The sequence below is a fragment of the Sparus aurata genome, chromosome 18 (assembly GCF_900880675.1).
Source record: "Sparus aurata chromosome 18, fSpaAur1.1, whole genome shotgun sequence".
NCBI classification, from domain to species: domain Eukaryota; kingdom Metazoa; phylum Chordata; class Actinopteri; order Spariformes; family Sparidae; genus Sparus; species Sparus aurata.
Genome location: NC_044204.1, coordinates 30,118,493 through 30,140,894, shown reverse-complemented (window position 1 = coordinate 30,140,894; position 22,402 = coordinate 30,118,493). Strand labels below are relative to the sequence as shown.

At 40.7% G+C, this 22,402-nt stretch overlaps 1 protein-coding gene across 1 annotated transcript; it reads left to right on the top strand.

The window, feature by feature from the left end:
• The first annotated feature begins 6,622 nt into the window (after positions 1-6,622).
• xpnpep2 (X-prolyl aminopeptidase (aminopeptidase P) 2, membrane-bound) lies at positions 6,623-21,759 on the top strand. Its single transcript, XM_030395902.1, has 21 exons — positions 6,623-6,811; positions 7,458-7,510; positions 7,810-7,920; positions 8,030-8,093; positions 8,834-8,938; positions 10,817-10,903; positions 11,076-11,219; positions 11,958-12,059; positions 13,235-13,316; positions 13,491-13,692; positions 15,177-15,266; positions 15,609-15,718; positions 15,856-15,933; positions 16,656-16,727; positions 16,823-16,883; positions 17,100-17,169; positions 17,580-17,684; positions 18,785-18,844; positions 18,977-19,053; positions 19,182-19,271; positions 21,263-21,759. Exons 1-21 carry the CDS (start codon positions 6,763-6,765, stop codon positions 21,461-21,463), a joined length of 2,013 nt encoding a protein of 670 aa, XP_030251762.1. The 5' UTR covers positions 6,623-6,762; the 3' UTR covers positions 21,464-21,759.
• The last annotated feature ends 643 nt before the right edge of the window (positions 21,760-22,402 follow it).

Below are 22,402 nucleotides of genomic sequence, written 5' to 3'. Positions count from 1 at the left end.
TTTATTTTATTGACAATCTGACAGAAAAATCACTGATTCCAATGATCGGTCATCAACCAGGACCGATAATCAGTTTAGCCCTAATAAACAGCCGATGACATGTGCAAATGTGAACCTACCAGTGATTTGCAGAAATCTTAACAGCTGACATTTTGTCCTGGTGACTGGGCCGAGCACTTAACAGGGCACTGCGAGAACAATAATCTGAGTGATCACAACATAATAAACATGATGGACGACCGAGTGGATTGAGCTGCAGAGACACTCTGAGCGTCGCTGTTATGAGTCACCTTTGTGATCCATAATGACGGCCATGAATTAAAGTTGACTACAGCTGCAACTGCCAGCTGTCGAGATTCATCAAACGTTTTGATGGAGCATTCCTTTGAACACATCACATTGTGCACATGATGCATTGAGTACATATAGCAGTGAGTGTGGCAACAGCCAAACTCTGCCTGAAGATGCTTACAGACTTAAATCCATTTAATTAAACAAAGCTGTGATTATTTTTTATGTCTGAGGACTAAGTTTACTGAAGGAGCCTCGAGGGTCAACAACCATTTCCCATCATCAGTTTACATCCTTTGTGTTAAAGTTGCATAATCACTTTTACTGCCTGTCCATCTGCCTCACTTTGTTCTCTGTGTTATCAAGAAATTATGCAAACTAAACAAGTTTTATGACTCAATACTGGCTTTTTATTGACCCATGTGCAGTTTCCAGCTTCAGTGCGCAATAACAGCTGGTGGCCAAACATTAACAGCTGTACATTGTACTTCTCTGTCCCCTCTGTAATGTGAGTTTTGATCCAAGGTCAAAGCAATAGAGAGGATTTAGTGAGCTCATGTTGAGTTGAGTGTGCTTGCACAACAAGTGTTGTAATGCAGCAAGTGAGGCTTAATTTAGCAGTGGGTTGGGTGCTAGCTGGCTCGAACTCTATGATAAGAACGGAAGACGAGCCAAGTTGAAGAGCCAATGAAAACCATAAATTCCCAAATCCTGGCTGTGACCTTAAATTACCCAAACTGCAGGGAAACAACGGTTTATATACGTGACAAGCCTTTATTCAGGGTTTAAGCTAACAGAAATTCAAAATCCCCTCGATGTTTGCCTTTTAATTTACATTTATATTATAATAGTTTCATCAGTTCAACAGCTCTTTCAAACGCACCACTTCACTTGTTTTTGATAATCAAGTAATCAATTAATATATGACCAGAATTTAAAGGTAGCTCCAAAAAAACATGAATTCTGCGAGAGGAACAGACAACTGCGGCTCTTTGCTAGCTTATTAGCTGATGGCTCAGTTAGCTACGGTTATTTTCGACCAAACCTGAGGTGATTGTGGAAAGACAAACCAAGAATGTGTTGGTGAGTTTCATTTCAGCGTGAATGAAGTGTTGTTAATGATGAGTTATTGAAGCAATAATGCTCGTCTTGATCTGTGAAACAGAGAAACTTGAATTTAGATGGTGTGCGGTTGTATTTTTCTGTTTATTATGGAAGGACTATTTAATTTCTTGATATTTCGGTGAGTTTATTTTATGTATATATTACACTATCCCCATAGTTTAAGGCTCAAATCCCCCAGCTGAAACTCTGCAACTTCACCTGTCTTTCTATCTGCATGGAGGTGAGGAGATAATGTTTTTCATTTTTGGGTGAACTTATCCTTTAAGGTGGTTTCACTCTCCTGGCTGGGCACCCTACTACAATATAATCTGATGTGTGTACCTTCATATCAATGCGTTACCTTCAGGTGTGCAATTAAAATGTTGCAGGCTCAGCAGCGATCACATCAGGTTCACGTTCATCACCTGCTCTGTTCATCACGACTGTGGTTGGAACTGTGATGAAAGACCCGCTGTTGGACTGAGTTGAAGAGTGGTTGGGACAAAAGGGCTCGAATATTAAAAAAAAAACATTGAGATTTTCTTCACGTATGAGATTTTACGGCCTTGAAATGGGGGGAGGGGTTGGAGCTCAGTCTAGATAATTACAACAGGGAAAAATCTTGCATATCAGCGCATCAATAGAGCAAAGTGTAGGAGTTGAACAAGAGTAGAGTTCACAAGAATTCATGAGTCAAGTTCCACTGAATAATGACTGATTCTGACTGAGCTATTTTAAAAAGCCGTGTCACCGTGTCTTCCGTGTAAATGAGTTAAGTAAACGAGGTTCTGAGCTGAGGTAAGTCTAAAGTGTCTGACTGCACCTTTAAGAGACATGACATGATTACGCTTCGGTCTTAAACCAACACTGGTCACAGTGTTTGTCTCAGACAGACGGACAGTCGGGAGCAGATTATTCTTATAGTCGTCTCGTGTCAGTCAGGCTCGTGTCAAACATTAAAACTCAGGAAGGTGGAGAAAATCTGTCAGCTCCCCTATCTCATGTAAGCAGCTCAGTCCGTCAATCACGAGGCTGCACATTAGGAGCTTATAGAAATTCTTTACAGCAGAATACAGGTGCTTTTAAATGTGTCGTGGAAGAAGGAAACTCTTCTTCCTCCTTCCTCCTGTCTTCCTCTGTCCCTCAGTGGAAAAACTCTGTGATTCCTCCTTGTCAAAGGACATTTTCACGCCCGTGAGGCAAATCTCGCTTAGGTCACAGTCAACGTCAATCAGGCTTTTTTCAAAATGTAAAATGCAGTTAACAGCAGGTCAGAATTACTTTCCTCTATCTTCTTAAGATGGAAAAAGTAAATCCTTTGCATTTTTTTGTTATTATGCTGTTTGGATTTCTTCTATGAGCCACACTGAGCCGTGTTTGGTTCGTTTTCAGAGGCCTCACAGATTTATGTGTGCAGAACTCATCAGATGGTTTGCAGAGTGTATCCATGGTCTTTTTCTGAGTGTGATAATAAAATGTCCAATCTAAGATCTGGGTCACTTTATATCTAAAAATATTGCTGTGAGCAGTAACAAAGCAGGTTCTACACCGTAGAACTGTGTTGATTTGTGGCAGACTTATTCATGCAGAATTATCTTGCTATGAAATCAAAATCAAATCTCCAGTATAAATGATTTTATATAAAACACAGGAGTATTATATGGTGCTGAAATATTGTGTCTGACTCAGGGGGGCGTGTCCAAACTCACAGTTCATCCGGTCCACACGGGCCCCCAAGCCAACATTCTGCAGACTTCCAGGGAGTCCGCTTGAGGTGTGGGCTTCACCGGACTGATTTGATTACCCACAATCCATTGCAATACTGATGTGATGTTGTAGAACTTCTTATGAATGTGTAACACAATTACTTTATTTTAATTGTCTTGGCCAGAAATAATATTTAACCATATCAGGGTAGAGAAACGATGAGAAGTAGAGATAGAATAGAATCGATCGGCTTACATTAGTCTCAGTAAACACATCACCGTACGTTAAAATGAAGACCGTTCAGAGGGTGGACATTTGGGTTTTCGACGAGCCATTATTCAGAAACCCAAATAGGCCAAAAATGTCCCGTTTTACCGAAACCCCAAAGGTCAGACAGCCCATGAAAACACGGCTTTCCTGCAGTTGTTGGTTCCTAACTTTGACCCTCCTTATCCCAAACCTTTTTCTCCTGGAAGTGTAGACATTGGAAATTTGACTGTGAGAGTAAAATCGTTTGAAAAGTTGTTTGCTGTGATGCCAGAAAGATCTATTTTAGTCTATTTAGCGCAAAACCGCAAGCGCAATTCAGCACTGTGGCTAAGAGTGGCAGTTATTGAACCAACAACCGCAAGCAGAGTGTGTATTTTCTGAGAAATCGACCTTCAGAGCTGCAGGCATTTTCTTCAGGATAACAGGCGATCGGACAAAATGGGCTTTCGTTCCAGTGAGACATTTTTCAGACATTCAGGGTTTTGTAAAAATGCCCCATCAGAACAATGAGCAGTCCCCAAACCAAGTTGGTGAAACTGCTGATATATGCATTTAGCTCTGAGCGCCACTGTACAGCTGTGGACTCTAATCAAAAATATCAGGACCTTATAACCATCTAATTCTTTATAAAACAAAGGACTCTCTGTTTTGAATCAAAAATGTGCCCACAGACTCATAGGCTGAATGAAGGGACAATTTTAAATTAAACGCTATGAAATTGGAATGAAGTGTGAAACCTCACAGATTTCCTTTCACATTCCCCAAGATAACCAAGACTGCAATTAGATGGAGACCAGATTACATTTCAGTCAACCTCTAATGAAAAAAGACATTTAGGAGACACGGCTCTGTACCGCTGTATGTCTTAATTCAGCACTACAGCGCTGTAGTCTGCAAGTGTGCCAGGTTTTGAAGTCATGATCAAAGCCAGTGGGTCCCAGTGCACCACGGAGGTGTTACCTAACATAAATGTATTCACATCAGGTAGCTGCGATGTCTGTAAATCACAAGCTGTATGTGCATAAATCTGCTGCACCGGATTAATAAACCAGCAATAACACACGGCTCTGAGACTCCACAGAGGTTTTGCAGTTGCTGTGTGAATCGACTGATTGGCCTGAGTCCTGCCTGTTTACATAATGTCTGTTTATATAATAATGATAATAATAGTGTTCATTAGTAGGGCACTTTACAAACCTTCTCAAAAGGCAGCAAATGTAAGCCCTTACCCTAATGAAAAATTTGAGGGTTCATCAGATACATTAAAGGAATCATTTAGAAGATCGATAACACGTGTCTGCGAAAATAAATATGTTGAAATTTTCCCTTTTTTTTTTATTTGCGCCTTTATTTTTCTTGATGTTACATTTTCTATTTCTCTCTTGTCGCAGTGCTCTGGTTAGGTTTCAGCTCAAAAAGCACTTGGTTATGGTTTGGAAAACATCACAGTATGGCTGAGATTACCGGTTTTGGTCACCACGATCGCAGATGAGATCGTCCAACTTTCCATGAAAAGTTTTGGTCACTCAAAAAAAAGCTGGAAATGTCCCCAGGTGTCCTTAAAGATATTCGGTCCACTCTGTACACTCTTAACCTCTCTGTTCACGGTTTGGAAAAATAAATGTTTTGGCCTGTTTCTGTTGCCACAAACACCTTGTTAATGTCCCGATGACTCAATCAAAATTTCCTGTGGTTTTAGCACTTATAAATGTATAATACTGTCTAGAACTGTGGTGGCTGGCTCAGCAGACTTCTCACCTAGCTGTCACACCTCCACCATCAATGACACATGTGTCATCTACAAATTTAAACATATCCTTTGTCAGCAGGAAGGTTAAATTGCTAATGTTTTATTCTGGTAATAAGCTACGGTTAATATGAAGCTGCAGCTAGCAGTTGGTTAGCTTACCGTCACAGTTGCGCAGAGAGAACCCAAATCCAAAAACACACAGTCAGGTAGTTTAACAAAAAGCAAGCTGATTGTCTGAAATCTAAAAATGGCAAAAAATCTAAAAAAGGCAGGCGACAAAAACACTGGCAACAAAAAGGCAAGCAGAGAAAAAATACGAAAGCAACACAAACACTGAGGACCAACCAGAAAACCACAGGGAACAAATCATTAACACAGGAAACACACAAAGCAGAGGGAAAGACACAGACTGAAATATAAACCAAACTAACGAGGGTAATGAGGTGCAGGTGGAGAGACGTGGGGAACGGGGCAGTGCTGACGAGGCTGTTGTGAGACAGGTGTGGAGCACAGGAACACAGGAGGGAGGCAGAACACTGGGAACACAGGTGAGCAGGAGGTGGAACGTGACAACAAGAAACAAGATGATATCACTACAGTATTAAACATGAAATCAAATAAACCAAAAGACCCAAACGAATGAGACTTAGCTTAGCATTAAGACTGGAAACAAGGGGAAACGGTTAGCCTGGCTGTGTAGACATTTTCTCATCTAACTCTTGACAAACTGATTAGGGGATTAACCATAATTCCCAAAACGTCCATCTAAAACAGCATGAAATTACGTCAAACAATTTCCAGTAAAATAAGATAAGATGTGCAAAATGAAGACACACTAATGCATCTTTGCTGTAATAAATCTGCTGGTCACACGGCCTCCGCCCACGTTTAGCTTCCTCTCTCTTTTAGCCAAGTGGAATTAAGCATTTGGCTTCAATTCAAGGATTTAAAAATACAGCAAGCACAAATGTTTACTTTGGGAAAAATCTCAATACAAGAACTTGACTGTAATTTGTGGATCTGGAGACGCACATACATGCATTCATGTGTGAAACATAAAAGTCCACATTCATGACAATTACTGTGCTGCAGCGCTGGTATCTCACCGGTTATTGGACCAAAACAATTAAGATAAAAAAAAACAGGCTGTTTGTCTTGATCAGAACCAGATTTGTGAGATGACCGTGTAGCTCGGTGGGAATTCCTAAACCCTCAGCCGCAGAGTTGCATCAGGATACGGTGAACAAAACATTAAGCAACTCGGCGAGGTGTGTGTGGGGTCGTGTTGGGGGGGAGACGGCTGAGATGTCATCGTGGCTCGGCACTCCGTGTTTTAGGTCAAGAAGCAAAAGAAACGTTTCTGAGAAGTAAGAGCCACCGCACACGATTCCTATCAGAGGTCTGCAGGGAGAGGAGATAGTGAGTGGTGGCAGAGAAGGAGGAGGAGGAGGAGGAGGAGGAGGAGAGAGATAGGAAGAGAGAGAGAGAGAGAGAGAGAGAGAGAGAGAGGACAACACTTGCAAGCAGACACCCACACACAATTTCTTCACCAGACACCCACACGCAATTTCTCACATACGCTGCGTTCACATCGGAGCACCTGCTTTGCTGCCACTCTCCGACGATCTGCTCGTGCCAAGATGCCGTCCTGTGGCTGGCTGTTGGTTCTGTCTCTGGCTGCACTGACAGGTAAAAAGTTCTTCTTTATCCTCGCCGATCCGTCTCCAAGTGTCAACTCTCAGCTCTCTGCGTGTGAAGGCTGTCATTGGGCGACTGTGACGATCAATATTTCTACTGACAGACTACTTGACAGAAGCTGTGGATGGGTGTAAAATGTAAAAGCAGATGGTACGGAAGAGTTTGTTATTAGACGTTTCTTGCAAAGTGGGAATAAGACATTCCGGCTTCTCTTTCTGTTACTCATCAGGATTTCTTTGCATAAAATTAGGAGATAACAGTTCGGTCTCTTGCCTTTTTCTTTTTAATGTTTAAGAGATAATACCCGAGCATGAAAATGACTAACACTGTCTTGATTGCTTGCGTTACTTTTAGTGGACAAGTTGTGGTCAGTGTGATTGATATCTTTGGCTTCTTTGCTCAGCCGCCTTGTTTGAGCCGGTGTCCTTTGCTCTGATTGTCCTCTTAAGTCCCGAACCTTGAGTTGCACTGATTCACCAGATATCTCTGACAGTCACTGTGTCTGAAAAGATTCAGTATGATAAGTTCCCAGAGAAAAAAGAGCTGCGCTTCTGAAAATGTGCTTTCCTAGCTCAGCTCGGTCACAGCTGAGTGTCACTTTCCAAGGTCTCTTGTCACCGCGCGCCTCTCATTTCAGGAATCGCCGTCGGTGCTGAGGGAACGGAGAGGAACTGTTCTCTGTCCCCACCGGTAAGATAATTCATATTTTTTTATTTTATTGCAAACATTAAGTCGTAAAGATTGAACTCAAAGAAGTCATGAAAGTGTATTTTCCCGCCATGGAAAATGTTGCATGACTTATAACAGTTACAGTTAATGATTACTGCTCATGTTCTACAGTTAACGATTACAGTGGGAGATACAGGAAGGGATGAATCAGCAGTTCTTCAGGTTTTAATTAAATCTGATGACTTTTCACATTCTCTGTCTGTCTCCCTTTGTGTGTGTATGTGTGTGTGTGTGTGTGTGTGTGTGTGTGTGTGTTACAGTACCTCCCCAGCACGGCAGTAAATACCACTCTCCGGCTGCAGGAGTTACGAGAGCGAATGCGTCCCCTGAATATCTCTGCCTACATTATCCCTGGCACCGACGCTCACCTGGTACATCTGCTGTCATAATTAATTCATCTGGATCTAAATCTTGTGTGTGTGTGTGTGTGTGTGTGTGTACGGTGGTGTGAGATGCTAACCTATTCTGTTTCTCTGTCAGAGCGAGTATATCGCACCACGTGACAACAGGGTGGCCTTCATGACCGGCTTTACAGGCTCCGCAGGTACAGTCCTGCCTCCTCCTCCTCCTCCTCTTCTTCTTCATCCCCCTCCTCCTCGCCGTGACTCAACTCCCCACGTCTGAGCGCCGCGGCCGTGCAGCTCCTCTACTTTCATCCCACATCCTCACCGTATACAAGCCGGCTCCTCGTTCGTTTCGTTTCATCCCTTTCTCCCTCGCTGCATCATTGTACCCTCTCGTCCGTCGTTGTTCTCCTTGACCGTTAAATCGTGAGATCTATTTTCACGCAACGATGATAAACAGAATTAATGACCAGGCATATTTATGTACACAGCTGTTGCACAGATGAGATGATAAGAAGACAGATGACATTTCAGTAAATTGTTGTTTACAACAGGCCAAACCTGCGCCAAACTCCATCAGGCAATGTCACAATCTCCGTGTCTCCACTAAGAATCATAATTATGGATCTTCTTGCCAAACTTCATAAAGAAAAGTAAAAATTTCCCTGGGCCTCTATTGAGAATCAGATTCATGGATCTTCTCAGCTGATGCTGCTTTAGCACACAACAGTGGAATGATAATATCATCCCTGATTATACATCCACCACACATCACCGGGTTACTTTCTTCTTAACCTTCCTGGTTCTCCCTACATGCGTTCATACATATTTCCAGATTAGCTGGCACATCACGACTTGTTCTGAGCCACCTCTGACATTTATAGTCGTTTGTAATTCACTGCCCTCTCCGTAACACAGCTGCTGTCCTGCCTCTCCCCAGGCACCGCCGTGGTTACTCAAACCAAGGCCGCTCTGTGGACGGACAGCCGCTACTGGGTTCAAGCTGAGAGACAGATGGATTGCAACTGGGAGCTGGAAAAAGACGGTAGGGGCGATCTTATTGTGATTATTTGTCATGACAACGCAGGACACATGGGTTCTGATCAGAGACGTGGTGGTTTTCATGATCCGGGCTATAAATATCCTGACATAACAGCACTTATTATTAAAGGATTTACTTGATAAGAACAGCTCGCGCACAAACTGAACACTCTGCACTATTTTTTATGAACCTGTTTGACACCTGTCATCATGACAAAAGGAGCTCAACCCGCTGCAGCCAGCACCGCCAATTAGACAACACCGACGCTGCAATAGAGAGATGATGATAAATTAGAGGTGAGATAAATATAACATGCGTCCCGGGGCCTGATGTAAAGTGATGATGCTGTGGTTTAAAGTTGGTCCTCTAACCCCCGAGGAAACCACAATAATGATAAAGTTTTTATTCAATGAGCCAACAGTGTTCATTTTAGAAGAAAAATGAAAGGGTAGCAGCGCTTTCTGGACCCAAATTCAGTTTGTCGGAGGTGCTGTTTGGATTTGTGTAGACTGCGTGAAGTCTCAACGAAGTCTTGATGCTGAAACGCGTCTGAGTTTGTTTTTTATGGCTTAACGGGCACTATGTAGTTTGGAGATCAAACTCAGAACGTTAATATTTACAATATTAATGAGGTAATAATACAAACTCAGAAATATGTATTTTTCCATAACTGAATGAACGAGCTGTTCTCACAAGAAAATAAGGTCCCCAGAACAGTCTTTGACGGTAGAAAGGTGGCAGGGTCTGCCACATATTAACAAAGTAAAACAGTATGAAAATTATTTTTTTAAAGGTCAGTATGTTTATTTCGATTGTTCAGTCATGAAAACAACGGGAGTTTGTTTATTGAGTTTGTTTTGGCATCAGAGCTCGGCCAATGAATATCTTTCTCTTCTGATTAAAACCTCTTCCCAGAAACTACAGAGTGCACCTTTAATTCGCTTTTTTCTTATAGCAACAAAACAAAACAAAACAAATTTCACATTTTTCTTAGTGTGAAGAAATCCCATGAAAAGACCAAAACTAGCAAAGAACCGATCTTATTAACAAGTATTGTCTGTGTAGACGAAGCCTGGTGTTTTTTTATACCTCTGTTGGTGATCAGAAATGAATCAAATCACAAAAATTATCAACACTGTCACACACGGTGACATAGTCCATCATTACGATGAACACGGCCACTGTAGCTCAATTTGGCTGAACATTTTCCTGAATTCTCTTCAGAAATATCCAGTAATGGCTGCCTGAACTCTCCTGCACTGAGGTCATTAGCCTCCTCAGCTGTGACTCCATCGTTCCCTCCTCCTCCTGATAAGACAGTGAAGTCATAAACATGTGAACATGATCTGACATGTTTTGTAGAAATGTTAATACGTTACATGGTTTATGGCGTGTACAAATGTAAACGTCTCATTTCAGCGATATTTGTGAAAAGCACAGTACCCTGCTGTTTGAGGAAATGGTTGTATTTTTAAATATGAAACAGTTTATTGCGACATGGGTCACTCACTTGTGTGTGAAAGTGATTTTTGGCTGCTTGTAAATACAGTTATATATACATTAATAGATCTGAGATGATCTGACAGGTTGTCTGCAGCTTTAAACCTTCACACTTTTCATCAAACAGTATTTACAGCATGTTCTCTGGAACATAATAATTACACTGACAGAACATTTTCACAGTAGATGAATGAAACTGACAAGCTGTTTAGTTATTTGTGCTAATTTGATTCAACACCAGGTAATTGGAAGGAAAAACACACATTTTGAAAACACTGAGTCAAATGAGAGTATTCCCCTCAGACTGGATTTATTCTGTCACATCCTCTAAAGTCAGTTATAATAACTTGACTACAGTCTGTCATGTGTGATGTTCTCCAGTGTCCATCAGCAGCGTCGCGGAGTGGCTCATCAATGAGGTTCCACCAGGCGGCGAGATCGGTTTTGATCCCTTCCTCTTCTCCCTCCGTAAGTGTCCGTTCTGCCTCCCTCCCGACTGTCAGTCCTGGTTAACATCAATAAAACTGCTCGCCCAAGTAGACGGAAAATTATTGATGGAGCCTCCAGACGCCACACAGACTGTTTACTTGGTGATTGATTCGTTCCAGTGTGTGGAATCATCTGCAATTTCCTCCATTAGAAACGCAGGAGAACTACAACATCAATCTGGACTCAAGCAACCGCAGCCTCAAGTCCATCCCCGCTAACCTGGTCGACCAAGTGTGGACGGAAAGACCGCCCATCCCGCCGGATCACCTCACGCGCCTGCCCGACAGAGTCATACGTAAGTTTCATTCCATGCGTCTGTGCTGCAGACGCACACTGCAGTCTGCTCGTCTGCCCGTGTGGTGCCCTTTATCTACGTACTGATAAATACCTGCAAACAGGCAGCAATAAGCGGCTCCACAAACACGGCCATAAACAGCCTGTTCATGTTTTTTATGGCCGGCTGACAGATCAGACTTTGAGAGTGGAAAAGCCTCCAGAAGAGGAAGTCGTCTCGATGCCCTGCGGCCTCATTAGTCTTTATGGTCGGAGAATAGACAAATGGAATAAATGGAGAGCATCATAATCCTAATGGGCTGTGTGTGTGCTTAGTGTGTGTGTGTTTATACATTTGAGTACCATCAGGGAAAAGGCATCACACACTGTTGTAAATCTAAATGCGTAAATGCTGTGTCATACAGTGGTTTGGCTTTGAACGCTTGTTATTATATTTGGCAGTCTGAGTTCATAAAGTGTTGAGCAATTTGTAGAGGACAGTAATGACAACAACTTACTGGAAAAGCCCGGATGTGTGCCAGAGCTTAGGAGGAAGAACCACAGTTAAAGTATGTTTTTACATTTAGATCTTTTTTATACACATATATGAAAAGATCTCTGAAAAAATAACAGGATAACAAACTAAACGAAGGAGCAGAACAGATAAAAGACACAAGTGGACACAGCCCATCCTCAGAATACCAATCTCTCCATTCGGCAGCCATCTTGTCAACACTTATAAAATGCGTATTGTTTGCAGAAAGGACGTGGCAGATGAAAGTGGACCACATACGGAATCAGATGAGGGACAATCCATACGAACCAACAGCTCTCCTGCTATCAGCACTGGATGAAACAGCCTGTAAGTAACTCAGACTTTGTTCATAACGCTGTTCAAACAGGTTTCAATAAATCACGTCTCTGATATAGAAAAACTAATATTGAACCACTGAATTCAAGTCCTGGATTCACTGAAAAGTGCAGTCGAGTATGAGCGTCATTTAAATGCATTACAGCTGCGTTTATTCAGTTCAGTTTCCAGCTGAAGATCCTGATTATTGTAGCTCGTAACGACTAAATGGATTAAAAGTTTTCAAATAACCTCGGATGTGCAGAACTACACCGACCAACTGCAAAAAGACAAACATATCAGATGATTTTGAACAAGACATGAATAGTTTTGCATTTAGAGAAGATGCAAATGCAAAAATATACAAAACATAATTCAACAAAAATGCTTCAATCATCAGTTGTAATAAACAGAAAAACCTCAACAATCTAACAACACAAACAGCCAGACTGATAATGGTATAAATTAATACAGCAAGATGGAATATGTTACGTAAAAAGGGTGTACAAAATTAAAAAGTGCGATGCATAACTTAGCCAAAAGTGAATCAGTCTGCAGAGCCAGAACTGGCTGCTTACAGCTCGATATATCTGGAAAAACATCCAAAACAAACATACAACCAATACAACCGTGGCTTTTAGTAAAAGGCTGCAGGCGGAGGAGCTGCAGTTTGAGTGAAGGATTACGACAGGATTATGGCAGAAATACAGATATCTGATCTTTGCATAACAATTATTTATGAAACAGACAACAGATGTTACTCTGACACATAAAAAGTCTGATGTCTAAACAGACGGATATAAACAGTCTTTATTTACCTAAAGGTTGATAGTTATTATCTGTACAGAGGAGTTTATGATCCTTTATTATCTGCAGTAATCAAACTATTCGTCTGATTTGATTTCTGGGTGTTTCTGTTCTGCTCTATGCAAATGAGCAGAGAATTATTCAGAGCTTCTCTCCTGTAATCCAAACACAAGGACTGCTGGGCTGCAGACCTTTCCTGACTCCTGATTTCAGAATTAGTCGGTCTGCTTTCAATAACAGCAACACAGAAAAAGTCACGTACGTCTGATACAAATATTAGATTTCTTGGCTCAGGTGTATCTAGCAGACGATGTAAATGACTGTGCGAGCCGTGTGTTGCTGACAGTCAGAGGGGGGGGGTTTGTGTTTTTTATTTCCAGGGCTGTTCAATCTGCGAGGCAATGACATCCCGTACAATCCCTTCTTCTACTCCTACACGCTGCTCACAATGGATGACATCTGGTGAGTCCATCAGGGAATAAATGTGTGAACATGCATACAGGATTCCTTTCAAATGTTCCCTCTCATGTCTCCCCCATCACATATACTAGGACATGAAACATGATTCTTATATAAACCACTGCTGTTATGTATCACTTCCTGTTCTTTTCCTTCTTCCATCTCCGCACCTCTCAGGCTGTTTGTCCACCTGGACAGAGTGACAGACGAGCTGAAGGAGTACCTGAACGCCTCCTGTGTCGGCTCTCTCTGCGTGCAGCTGAAAAGCTACGACACGGTCCGAGATGATCTGCAGAAGTACGTGGCCCAGCCCGGCGTTAAAGTGTGGATCGGCACAGAGTACACCAACTACGCCCTTTATGAGCTCATTACACCAGAGGTATATAATAATATAATTTATTTGATTATATTTACTGTATAGTTTCTCCTGTGTTAGTCTCTGAATTTGATTTCGTAACCTTTAACGAAATGCAGAAGCAGCTGTAGTGAGTCACCACTTGTTGGCTGCGTCTGAGATGAATATTCTTGATGCAATTGTGGACAAAATCCAAGTTTTTAGAGACGCTGTAATCAATACTTTTACATAAACAACGGATCAGAGGGCTAAACATAATGTGGAAGAGGTCACAAAGAGTTATCACCGCTTCCCCTTAGTGCTACAGAGCATCTCGGTGTCTTTAAAGAAGATTTTAAATGAAAAATACTGTTTCTCCATGTTTCTGTGCCGACTGTTCATCTGTCGTTCGGTAAATGCTGCGTCAAAATCATCATTGGTGAGTATTTTTATACCAAAATGTTTCTGTTTTCTCATGACTCATCTTGAACATGGGGGCGGTTACATAATGCGTAATGTAATCAAGGTCTAATTGGTTCATTTCACCCATACCCTCCTCCGCCGGGTCAGACAGTACAGGTTAAGGAGGTTTGTAAGGAGGTCTTACACCAAGCTACGCCCACGCTGAGTGATCCATCACATCCAAAAGATTTGATTTAATCCCTCCAGATATTCCCTCTCACATGGAAATAGATCCCACCGCAATTCCGTTTTATAACCTGCACGGCTGTTTCGTGTATTTCTGCTCTCATCAACAGTGTCTCCAGATGCAGCAGGCAGCTGTTTTCAGGAGAGCCTCACTGATACGTGATTCTTGGGGCCAGTATTTCAACATCGATATAACAGACTGCGTTGTGACAGAGATAAAACTTTCATGGTCCTTGTAACAGTAAACTTCACTGGGAGTTTAATCATTTTAAATCACCCCGAGCCTCTTTTTCTACATGATGTTCTGTTTGATGTCGACCCATATTGTACAGATAAATCGGCTGGGCTCTCGGTTTAACCTCTTATAAACTCTCTGTCCTCTACCTGTTCAACAATTACCAGCTCACAGACACAGAGAGCGACTAGCTGGTGAACATCGTGGAGCATTTAGCAGCTGAAGAAACACATAATGCCCTCAGGAGTTGGTGGAGACCAAAACAAGAGAGTGAACATTAGTCACAGCACCACTGCAAATGTATGCTAATGTTGCTCTGTGTCTGCAGGACGGGTAAACTGTTTGCTGACACTTTCACTGTAACAACTCTATAACTTAATCATATCACTGTTTACTCTGCATTTCTTTGCAGATCAGCAAGCCACAGTGCGTGTAATTGTATGAGTCATGAGGTTCCACTAACTAAATAACAATTTATTTCTTTTCAAAAGTGAGAAACCTTTTTTGTGTTTGTAAGTGAATGCACACAAATAAATCACAGAAATAAAGTCGTTTGTTTCAGGTAAATGAGATGAGAAGGCGTCCTCAGGATTAAATAGTATTAAAGGATTTATTTTGTGCTTCATTTATTATTGTTGTGTTGCAGGAGAAACTGATGACGAGCTCTTACTCTCCTGTGTTGACGACTAAAGCGGTGAAAGACGAGACTGAGCAGCGGATCTTGAGGGATGCTCACGTATGTCACCTGCACACAGACACACAAACATGAGCACACACTTCTACAGAAGCACTTGTTATGATATATGAGGCTGAACTGTATCAGAAGTAATGTAAGACATTTACGTGAGACCGTGAGATCATTCTGTGAATTAATTTATCAGTTTTCACTTTCCGACTGACGGATGGGACATTTATAAATTGTTTTCAAGGGGAGCTTGAACGCCTGAGTGAACACAAACCCTGATACATTTATTACCCTGTCAGCAGACGCCGCAGCGGCATCGTAACATGCGGTGTAAATTGTCAGCCCGTGTGTTTGGTGCTGTTAAGGTCAGCATGTCTCTGCGACTCTGTCTAGGTGAGGGATGCGGTCGCAGTCATCCAGCTGCTGATGTGGCTGGAGAAGGCAGTGCCAGAGGGGAAGGAGACGGAGCTGACGGCTGCAGAGTACGTCAATAACTGTCGAAGGTGAGTGCACGCGTAAATACACGAGATGGAGGAGAAGCGAGATACCAAGTGAGAAAATGAGTTCTCTAGAGATGGGAAAAAGCACGCTGAAGGTCAAACTTAGAAACGTTTCACGGCTTATTTTGACATTGTTGCAGCAAACAGAAAGACAGCAGAGGACCGAGCTTTGAGACCATCTCTGCAAGTGGACCCAACGCTGCTCTCGCCCACTACAGGTGAGATTCATTCAGACTCTTCCTCTTCTTACTACCGCTTTCTTTTTAATTTAAATCAATTTCTTTACAATTTCTTGCGATTGTATCATCATAGCATTTGTAAAAAGTAAAAGGTATATATTCACTTTACATGTCGACATCACAAGTACATCAAAACAGCACACAAAGAACACAGGCAAACAATAAAACTAACAAAACCAAAAACATCTTCTTTCTTAAAGGAAAAATAACTGGAGGATTTTAGCACACGGTTCCAGACATTTCTGAGCCCTTTTTCAAAGTATATCATATATTTTGAACTTATTTTTCGATCTCTTCTTGTCTGTGTGTTCAAGGACGCTCAGACATCTGAGATTTGACAATTATTGTGTATATGTCCACAAACAAAAAGTGTAACACGGTCACTGCAAAAAAAGACCTGTCAATAAATCTGATGAAAAGACGAAAATCACCAATTTGGTCTTTGGATGTAGTTCAATTTGAGTCTTATCTCACCACTCATTTCTTGTTAGCTCTACGCTGGACACTACATAAAATCAACAACAAAAAAGCCTCCAAAAAGTACTTGAGAGATTGAAAACAGTCAGTCTACAAATGTAAGGCATGCTTCAGAGACAGGTCAGCCTGGAGTGTTAGTAAATCTGTGTAAAAACACAGGTGATGTCTTTTAACTGCACCACACCTGCAGTGCTGCCATTGTTTCCTGTTGTTCTGCGTTGCAGCCCGACAGAAGAATCGAGCCGGAGGTTGACAGTTGATGAGATGTACCTGGTGGACTCTGGTGGCCAGTATCTGTGAGTAAGAACACATCCTGCTCACTCACTCTCCAGTTTCACTTCACGTCTCTCGCATACTGAAATGACTCATTGTGTCTCTCACTTACTATCAGAGACGGGACCACTGACATCACTCGGACTGTTCACTGGGGAACCCCAACAGACATGCAACGGGTAACACTTGAGATATTATTCTGAAAGTGTGAATGTTTGAAGGGATATTTACATTTTCTCTGTCAAAACTCAAGAGATTGCTAATCATGCACACTTTCTTTATCTTATCTTGGCCTCTGTTCGTCTCATGGGTGTAAACTCTTTACATAAATGTTTGAATACACATAATGCAAAATATTCCATTAAATTTCCCTGTCATTATGTCTCGCTTCACAGGAGGCCTTCACTCGAGTGCTCATGGGAAACATTGAGATATCTCGAACCATCTTTCCCTCGGGGACGAGAGGTGAGGATGAAAAACTTCATGCATGTAGAGTAACTAAATCTAACACATCCTGTGGATTTTGTTACAAAAAACACTAAAACTGGACAAAGTTATGTCAAGCAGCTGTTGAGGGCCCACATGTGGACTTTCCTACTAATGTTTTTTTTTTTTTATTTGATTAATTAGTGACTGCTTGATTTGTTATTAATGTTGTTCCTGGGAAAATAAAGTTTGAATTACTTTTTTTTTATATGTTAAAAAAGAGATTTAAATGATTTAACCCTAAAACCTTTCGTAGTTTCACCACTAGAGACCCCTGTTTCTCCTCTCACCAACGTTTTGAGAGCCTTTTGTGTGGATGAACCACAGATATGTATCTGCGGCAGGATGTTTGTTTCAGGCTCTCCGTCTGGTGGTTTTTTTATCTTCAGGTGCAAACATGGAGATGCTGGGTCGCCGGGCGCTGTGGCAGGTGGGCCTGAACTACGGCCACGGCACAGGTCACGGTGTTGGAAACTACTTTGGAGTTCATGAGTGTATGTTCTCGCTTTATTTTCTGTTTTTCAAAGTTTACAGCCCCAGTATGAAATTAATAATCTTCATCTTCCACTAGGAGCAGATTTTGAATTAAGAAACCATCCTGTGAAAAATGAATTCAAAGACAAGTTAACGATCCGTGGTGTCTAAAAACATCATGATTACGATGCACGAGAAGCAGTTTTACATCAAATTGAACTTCATTACACCGTGCTGCTAATACAGCAAGTGGGAGTGAGGAAATTAATAAGCTTGCAAGCACTTTGCATGTTTGAGCCCACAGTTCATTGTGCAATGCAGCCACTTGTAAAATGACCAAACACCCTCCAACAAAAGGAGCTGAAAGCTCACTTCAGGAGAATGAGCCAGAGGGAGATAAAGTTAATTTAGTCTTGAATAGATAATATTGGTTTGTTACACTCTATATGCAACCAATGATTATTTCCACTGTAGATTCTGCAGATTGTTTTCTAGATTTAGACTATAAAACTTCAGAAAATAGTGAAGAATGTCCATCGTAGTTTTCAGGAACTCAGACTGGCATCTGTGAATGTCTTGATTGTCTGATCAACAAAAAGATTCAGATCACAATGACTCAAAACGGAGAGAAGCGTCCAATCATCGCACTGGGGAATCACTGACCAGAGAATGTTGAGCAACTATGAAAACAGCTGCTGATTAATCAACGTACTGATCAAACTGACAGTTGCAGCTCTAACTGTTTGTGTGTCAAAGGCAACAAGTCGATACACAGAGATACAGCGCGGTATATGGAACAATGCTTTATACAATTTTTATTGAAAAAATTGGATGTGCTCACAACTACTTCTCTGTTTTTTCAAACAAATCTTTTTATTGTTAATTAATGAAAAACCTAAGTCACAACAAAACAAATACCTTTGTCAGTGAACTCACAGCACCAGCATGAGTGAATATAAACAGTAAAAAAGACAGTTTCATGTAAAATATAAAGTGTGATTAACTTCCCCCAGTATGTAACTTAAATGTTACAACAGCTGACGTTAAAAAAGTGTTTGGATGTTTTTTTAAATGTTTATAATCTTTATTTTAATTATGTAATATTGTGATGTGTTTTCAGGGCCGGTTGGCTTTCAGACCAACAACATCCCCTTCAGATCAGGCATGTTCACGTCTATAGGTGAGAATCTGTCTTTTTCAATGTAAATCCACGACAGATAAAACATGATCATGATCAGTTTTAAAAGAGATAAAGTAAACCTTTTGGTAAAATGTGGAAAAACACCAGACTGACTCTGTTTTTTCTTCAAAGAACCTGGATATTACAAGGATAATGACTTTGGGATCCGGATCGAGGACGTTGCTGTGATTGTACCTGTACAAACTAAGGTAGCAACAGAGCGGCTGATCAAAAAACAGATGTATTGATCATCTAGAATCAAGCAATGATTTCCTGTTTTTGATTCTATGAAATAATAAAAAGGAACTTCTTTGTAAATGTGTTTCCTCTCCCTCAGTACGGCCATAACTACCTGACCTTTGACACTGTGTCGCTGGTTCCATATGATAGAAAGCTGATCGACACGTCTCTCCTCAGCTCAGAACAGGTAAGAAATACTGTTTGACTGCATGATTCTTGTAAAGAATACTGTATGAATCCTGCATATTTAGAAGTTACTGTGAAGTCATCACCATTTTTCATTAAAAGGGGGACACTAAAGTCTGCCCGGTAACAAGATATACCACAAGTTGAGTTCCTCAAAGATATAATCAGTTTTCGGATTTAATTTGTAAATACCTTTCCGTTTAAGAACATGTGTTATCAAGCGAATCATCTGTTTTCCTGCTTTAAGAGCTGGTTTCCTCCTAAAAACCCCCTCAACACGTCAGGCCGACACTCCTCTGCTGCTCAGCCATCAAAACATTGTTCAAGAAAACAAAACCACGTGTGAAATCAACTTCTCTGTTTCTTTAATCTAAGGGGAAAAGGAAAGATATCGCTGTACCATCAATGTATAATAAAGTCCCTTGTGTTTACAAATCATTACATTTTACTACAAAAATATTATTTTTCCTGGATTGCAAGTAAGAACATTGTCTCAAGTACTTTATTACTTATACTGAGTAGTTTTCATTTTATGATACTTTACTTATTGTACTCTATGACCTTTTTGACCATCTATGTGATATTTGTAGTTACAAGTTAATTGGAGATCTTACATTTAAAATGTGATAAAACATATAATTCATACAGCAGATCTGCAGGTAGTTTCATATAAATAACAGTCAAATTATCCAAGATTTTAACAAAAACACAGGATTAAAGAAAAAGTCCAGAAAATAAACAGAATTTTCTTTTGTCTACTTTGCTGCCCCGCTCATCGTCTCACGTCAGATCATTGACTGTATATAAAGCAGTTAGAAAAAATCACTCCAACAAGCTGCAATAAAAAACACTGAGTGGCTAAGTTGCATTGTGGGTAATGTAGGCACCCAATTTTGAAAAGCAGTCCACTGGTCTCACATTGTACTCCTAGAACACTGTTGGACTCATCACAGTTTAAAAAAAGGATATCACCTTTTTTATTACACGCATTCTTCTTCCTTTTCAAAAATCTGGAGCCTACATTACCCACAATGCAACTTAGCCCCAGAGTGACATCACTGGCGGCAATTTAACTTACAGCAGTAGCACTTCCCAAGACCCATAAACGCACTTTAATATGTAAAATTGGTGGAGTTACCCTTTAAGTATGAGTTTGCATGCAGGACTTTTGGTTTAATGGGAGTATTTTTACATTTATGTGTTGATGCTTTTACTTAAACTGGCAATAGATGACCCTTTTATTTTAGTGTAAGATTATAAAGTTACCGTTGACTGCATGATGTAATGGTTTTGTGATAATGAAACCATCAGCGTTCGGACTGGTTCCCTTTAAACCTCAGTTTTATTACGCTTTTTTGGGTTAGGTTGTCAGGTTTGATGCCTGGCTCCGTTTTTATCTGCTTTCACTTCTTCATTATAGACTCATATGAAAGAATAAACCTATGTTTTGTTTTCGGGAGTTGCGTCTCTCGGAGAGGACGAAACGATCCAGATGTCTTTGCAACAGCAGTGCCACGAATAATAACTTGGAAACACTGTTTGTTATCAAATTAAAAATGCTATTTGTAAGAAAACTCCCAACTCCTACATATAATTACACTTTGGGATGGAGGCATACAACCCAGAGTGTCAAGTGTTGAGTTGGGAAAGAGACTCAAAAATGTACTTTTCTTATAAAAAGCACCTCTTGGTAAACAACACCGCAACAAAGAAATTATCATTCTGAGATTTCCTGAAGATGTGACCAAGTGGCAGAGCGTACACACAGAACAAAACAAACAAAACAAAACATTAGTGGTCCGGGTACTGATGCCTGTGGTACACCGTAATTGATCTCAATTAATCATTTTACTCCTAATTTGGAATAAAGTTAATCCACTTTATCTTGAATATTAAACATACTTATTGAGACAGTTGTTTATTACATGTCAGCAGTGTACTCCTTCACCCTCGTGTATTACATTCTTTGATATTTGGTCTTTTCTCCTCCAGCTCAAGTGGCTGGATAATTACTACGAGACCATCCGGAGGCTGATGGGTCCTGAGCTGGACAGACAGGGGCTACACGAGGAGAAGGCCTGGATGCTCAAACACACAGAGCCCTTCATGGAGTCTGGATCGTCTGCGTCTGTCTGTTCCTCCTCCATGACTCTCATCGCTCTGGCCATCGCTCTCCTCCAAAACATCATCTGAGCGCCTCCGTCTCTCTTGCACTCCATTCACAGCAGACTTGCACACTGACGTTACTCCTATGCAGTCCCTACTGAGCAGCTAAACCACGTTGATGGATGCACTGCAGATTTAGCGTTTTTTTAATTAAAGGATATATTTGTTAATGATTTAATGGGTGATATATTGTAGTGTTTAAAGTTTAAAAATGATCTCCTGTGTGATTTTTTATGTTTTTGGTTTTTTTTGTTTTTTAAATCTGGACATTTGTATGACCAGCTAATATAATTTTTATTTTATTAAAGTAAGACTCTTTCAAACAAAGGTGTGGACTCAAGTCATTCAGGTGATGATTTCTCAATTTGAAGATAGATAGATTGATAGATTGTTGAATATTTGAAATCCTTGGCGTTTACATTCGTATATGTGAATATGCATTATATAAAAATAACAGGGACCCACTCCTAAAAACAGTCTTTGTCTTTGCACTGGTAATGATGGAAAACGTCATAGAGCGGTGCAGAGATGATGTTTTTTTGTTGGCAAACCTGTAAATTAGCATCGTAAACAAAAAGTTTGAGATTTTTTAATTTGATTTTGTTTTGTTCAGTAACATTATTTTAACAGATGAACACCACTTCTATGATTTTCAAAAGAGTAGATTAAATTGCTATAAGTAAAAAGCTAATGTTAGGCCCTAAGTCACTGTTACTATACACATTTTCTATAAATAGATCAGTCTACGAGTTTTAAAGTGAGTAGATCTCTGTCTCTGTGTTCAGTGTGATGACATTTAAAGTCTGTGACAACTTCTGGAGCCTCATTTAGTCACTTGCTAACAACCGCTGTTTAAAGACACATACATGCTTTATTACATTGCAGGACTTTTATAGCAGCTGTGCTCTGAGTTGATAACCTAGCAACACTAGGGGGGTCTGGGTGCATGCCTCCCCGGAAAAATTT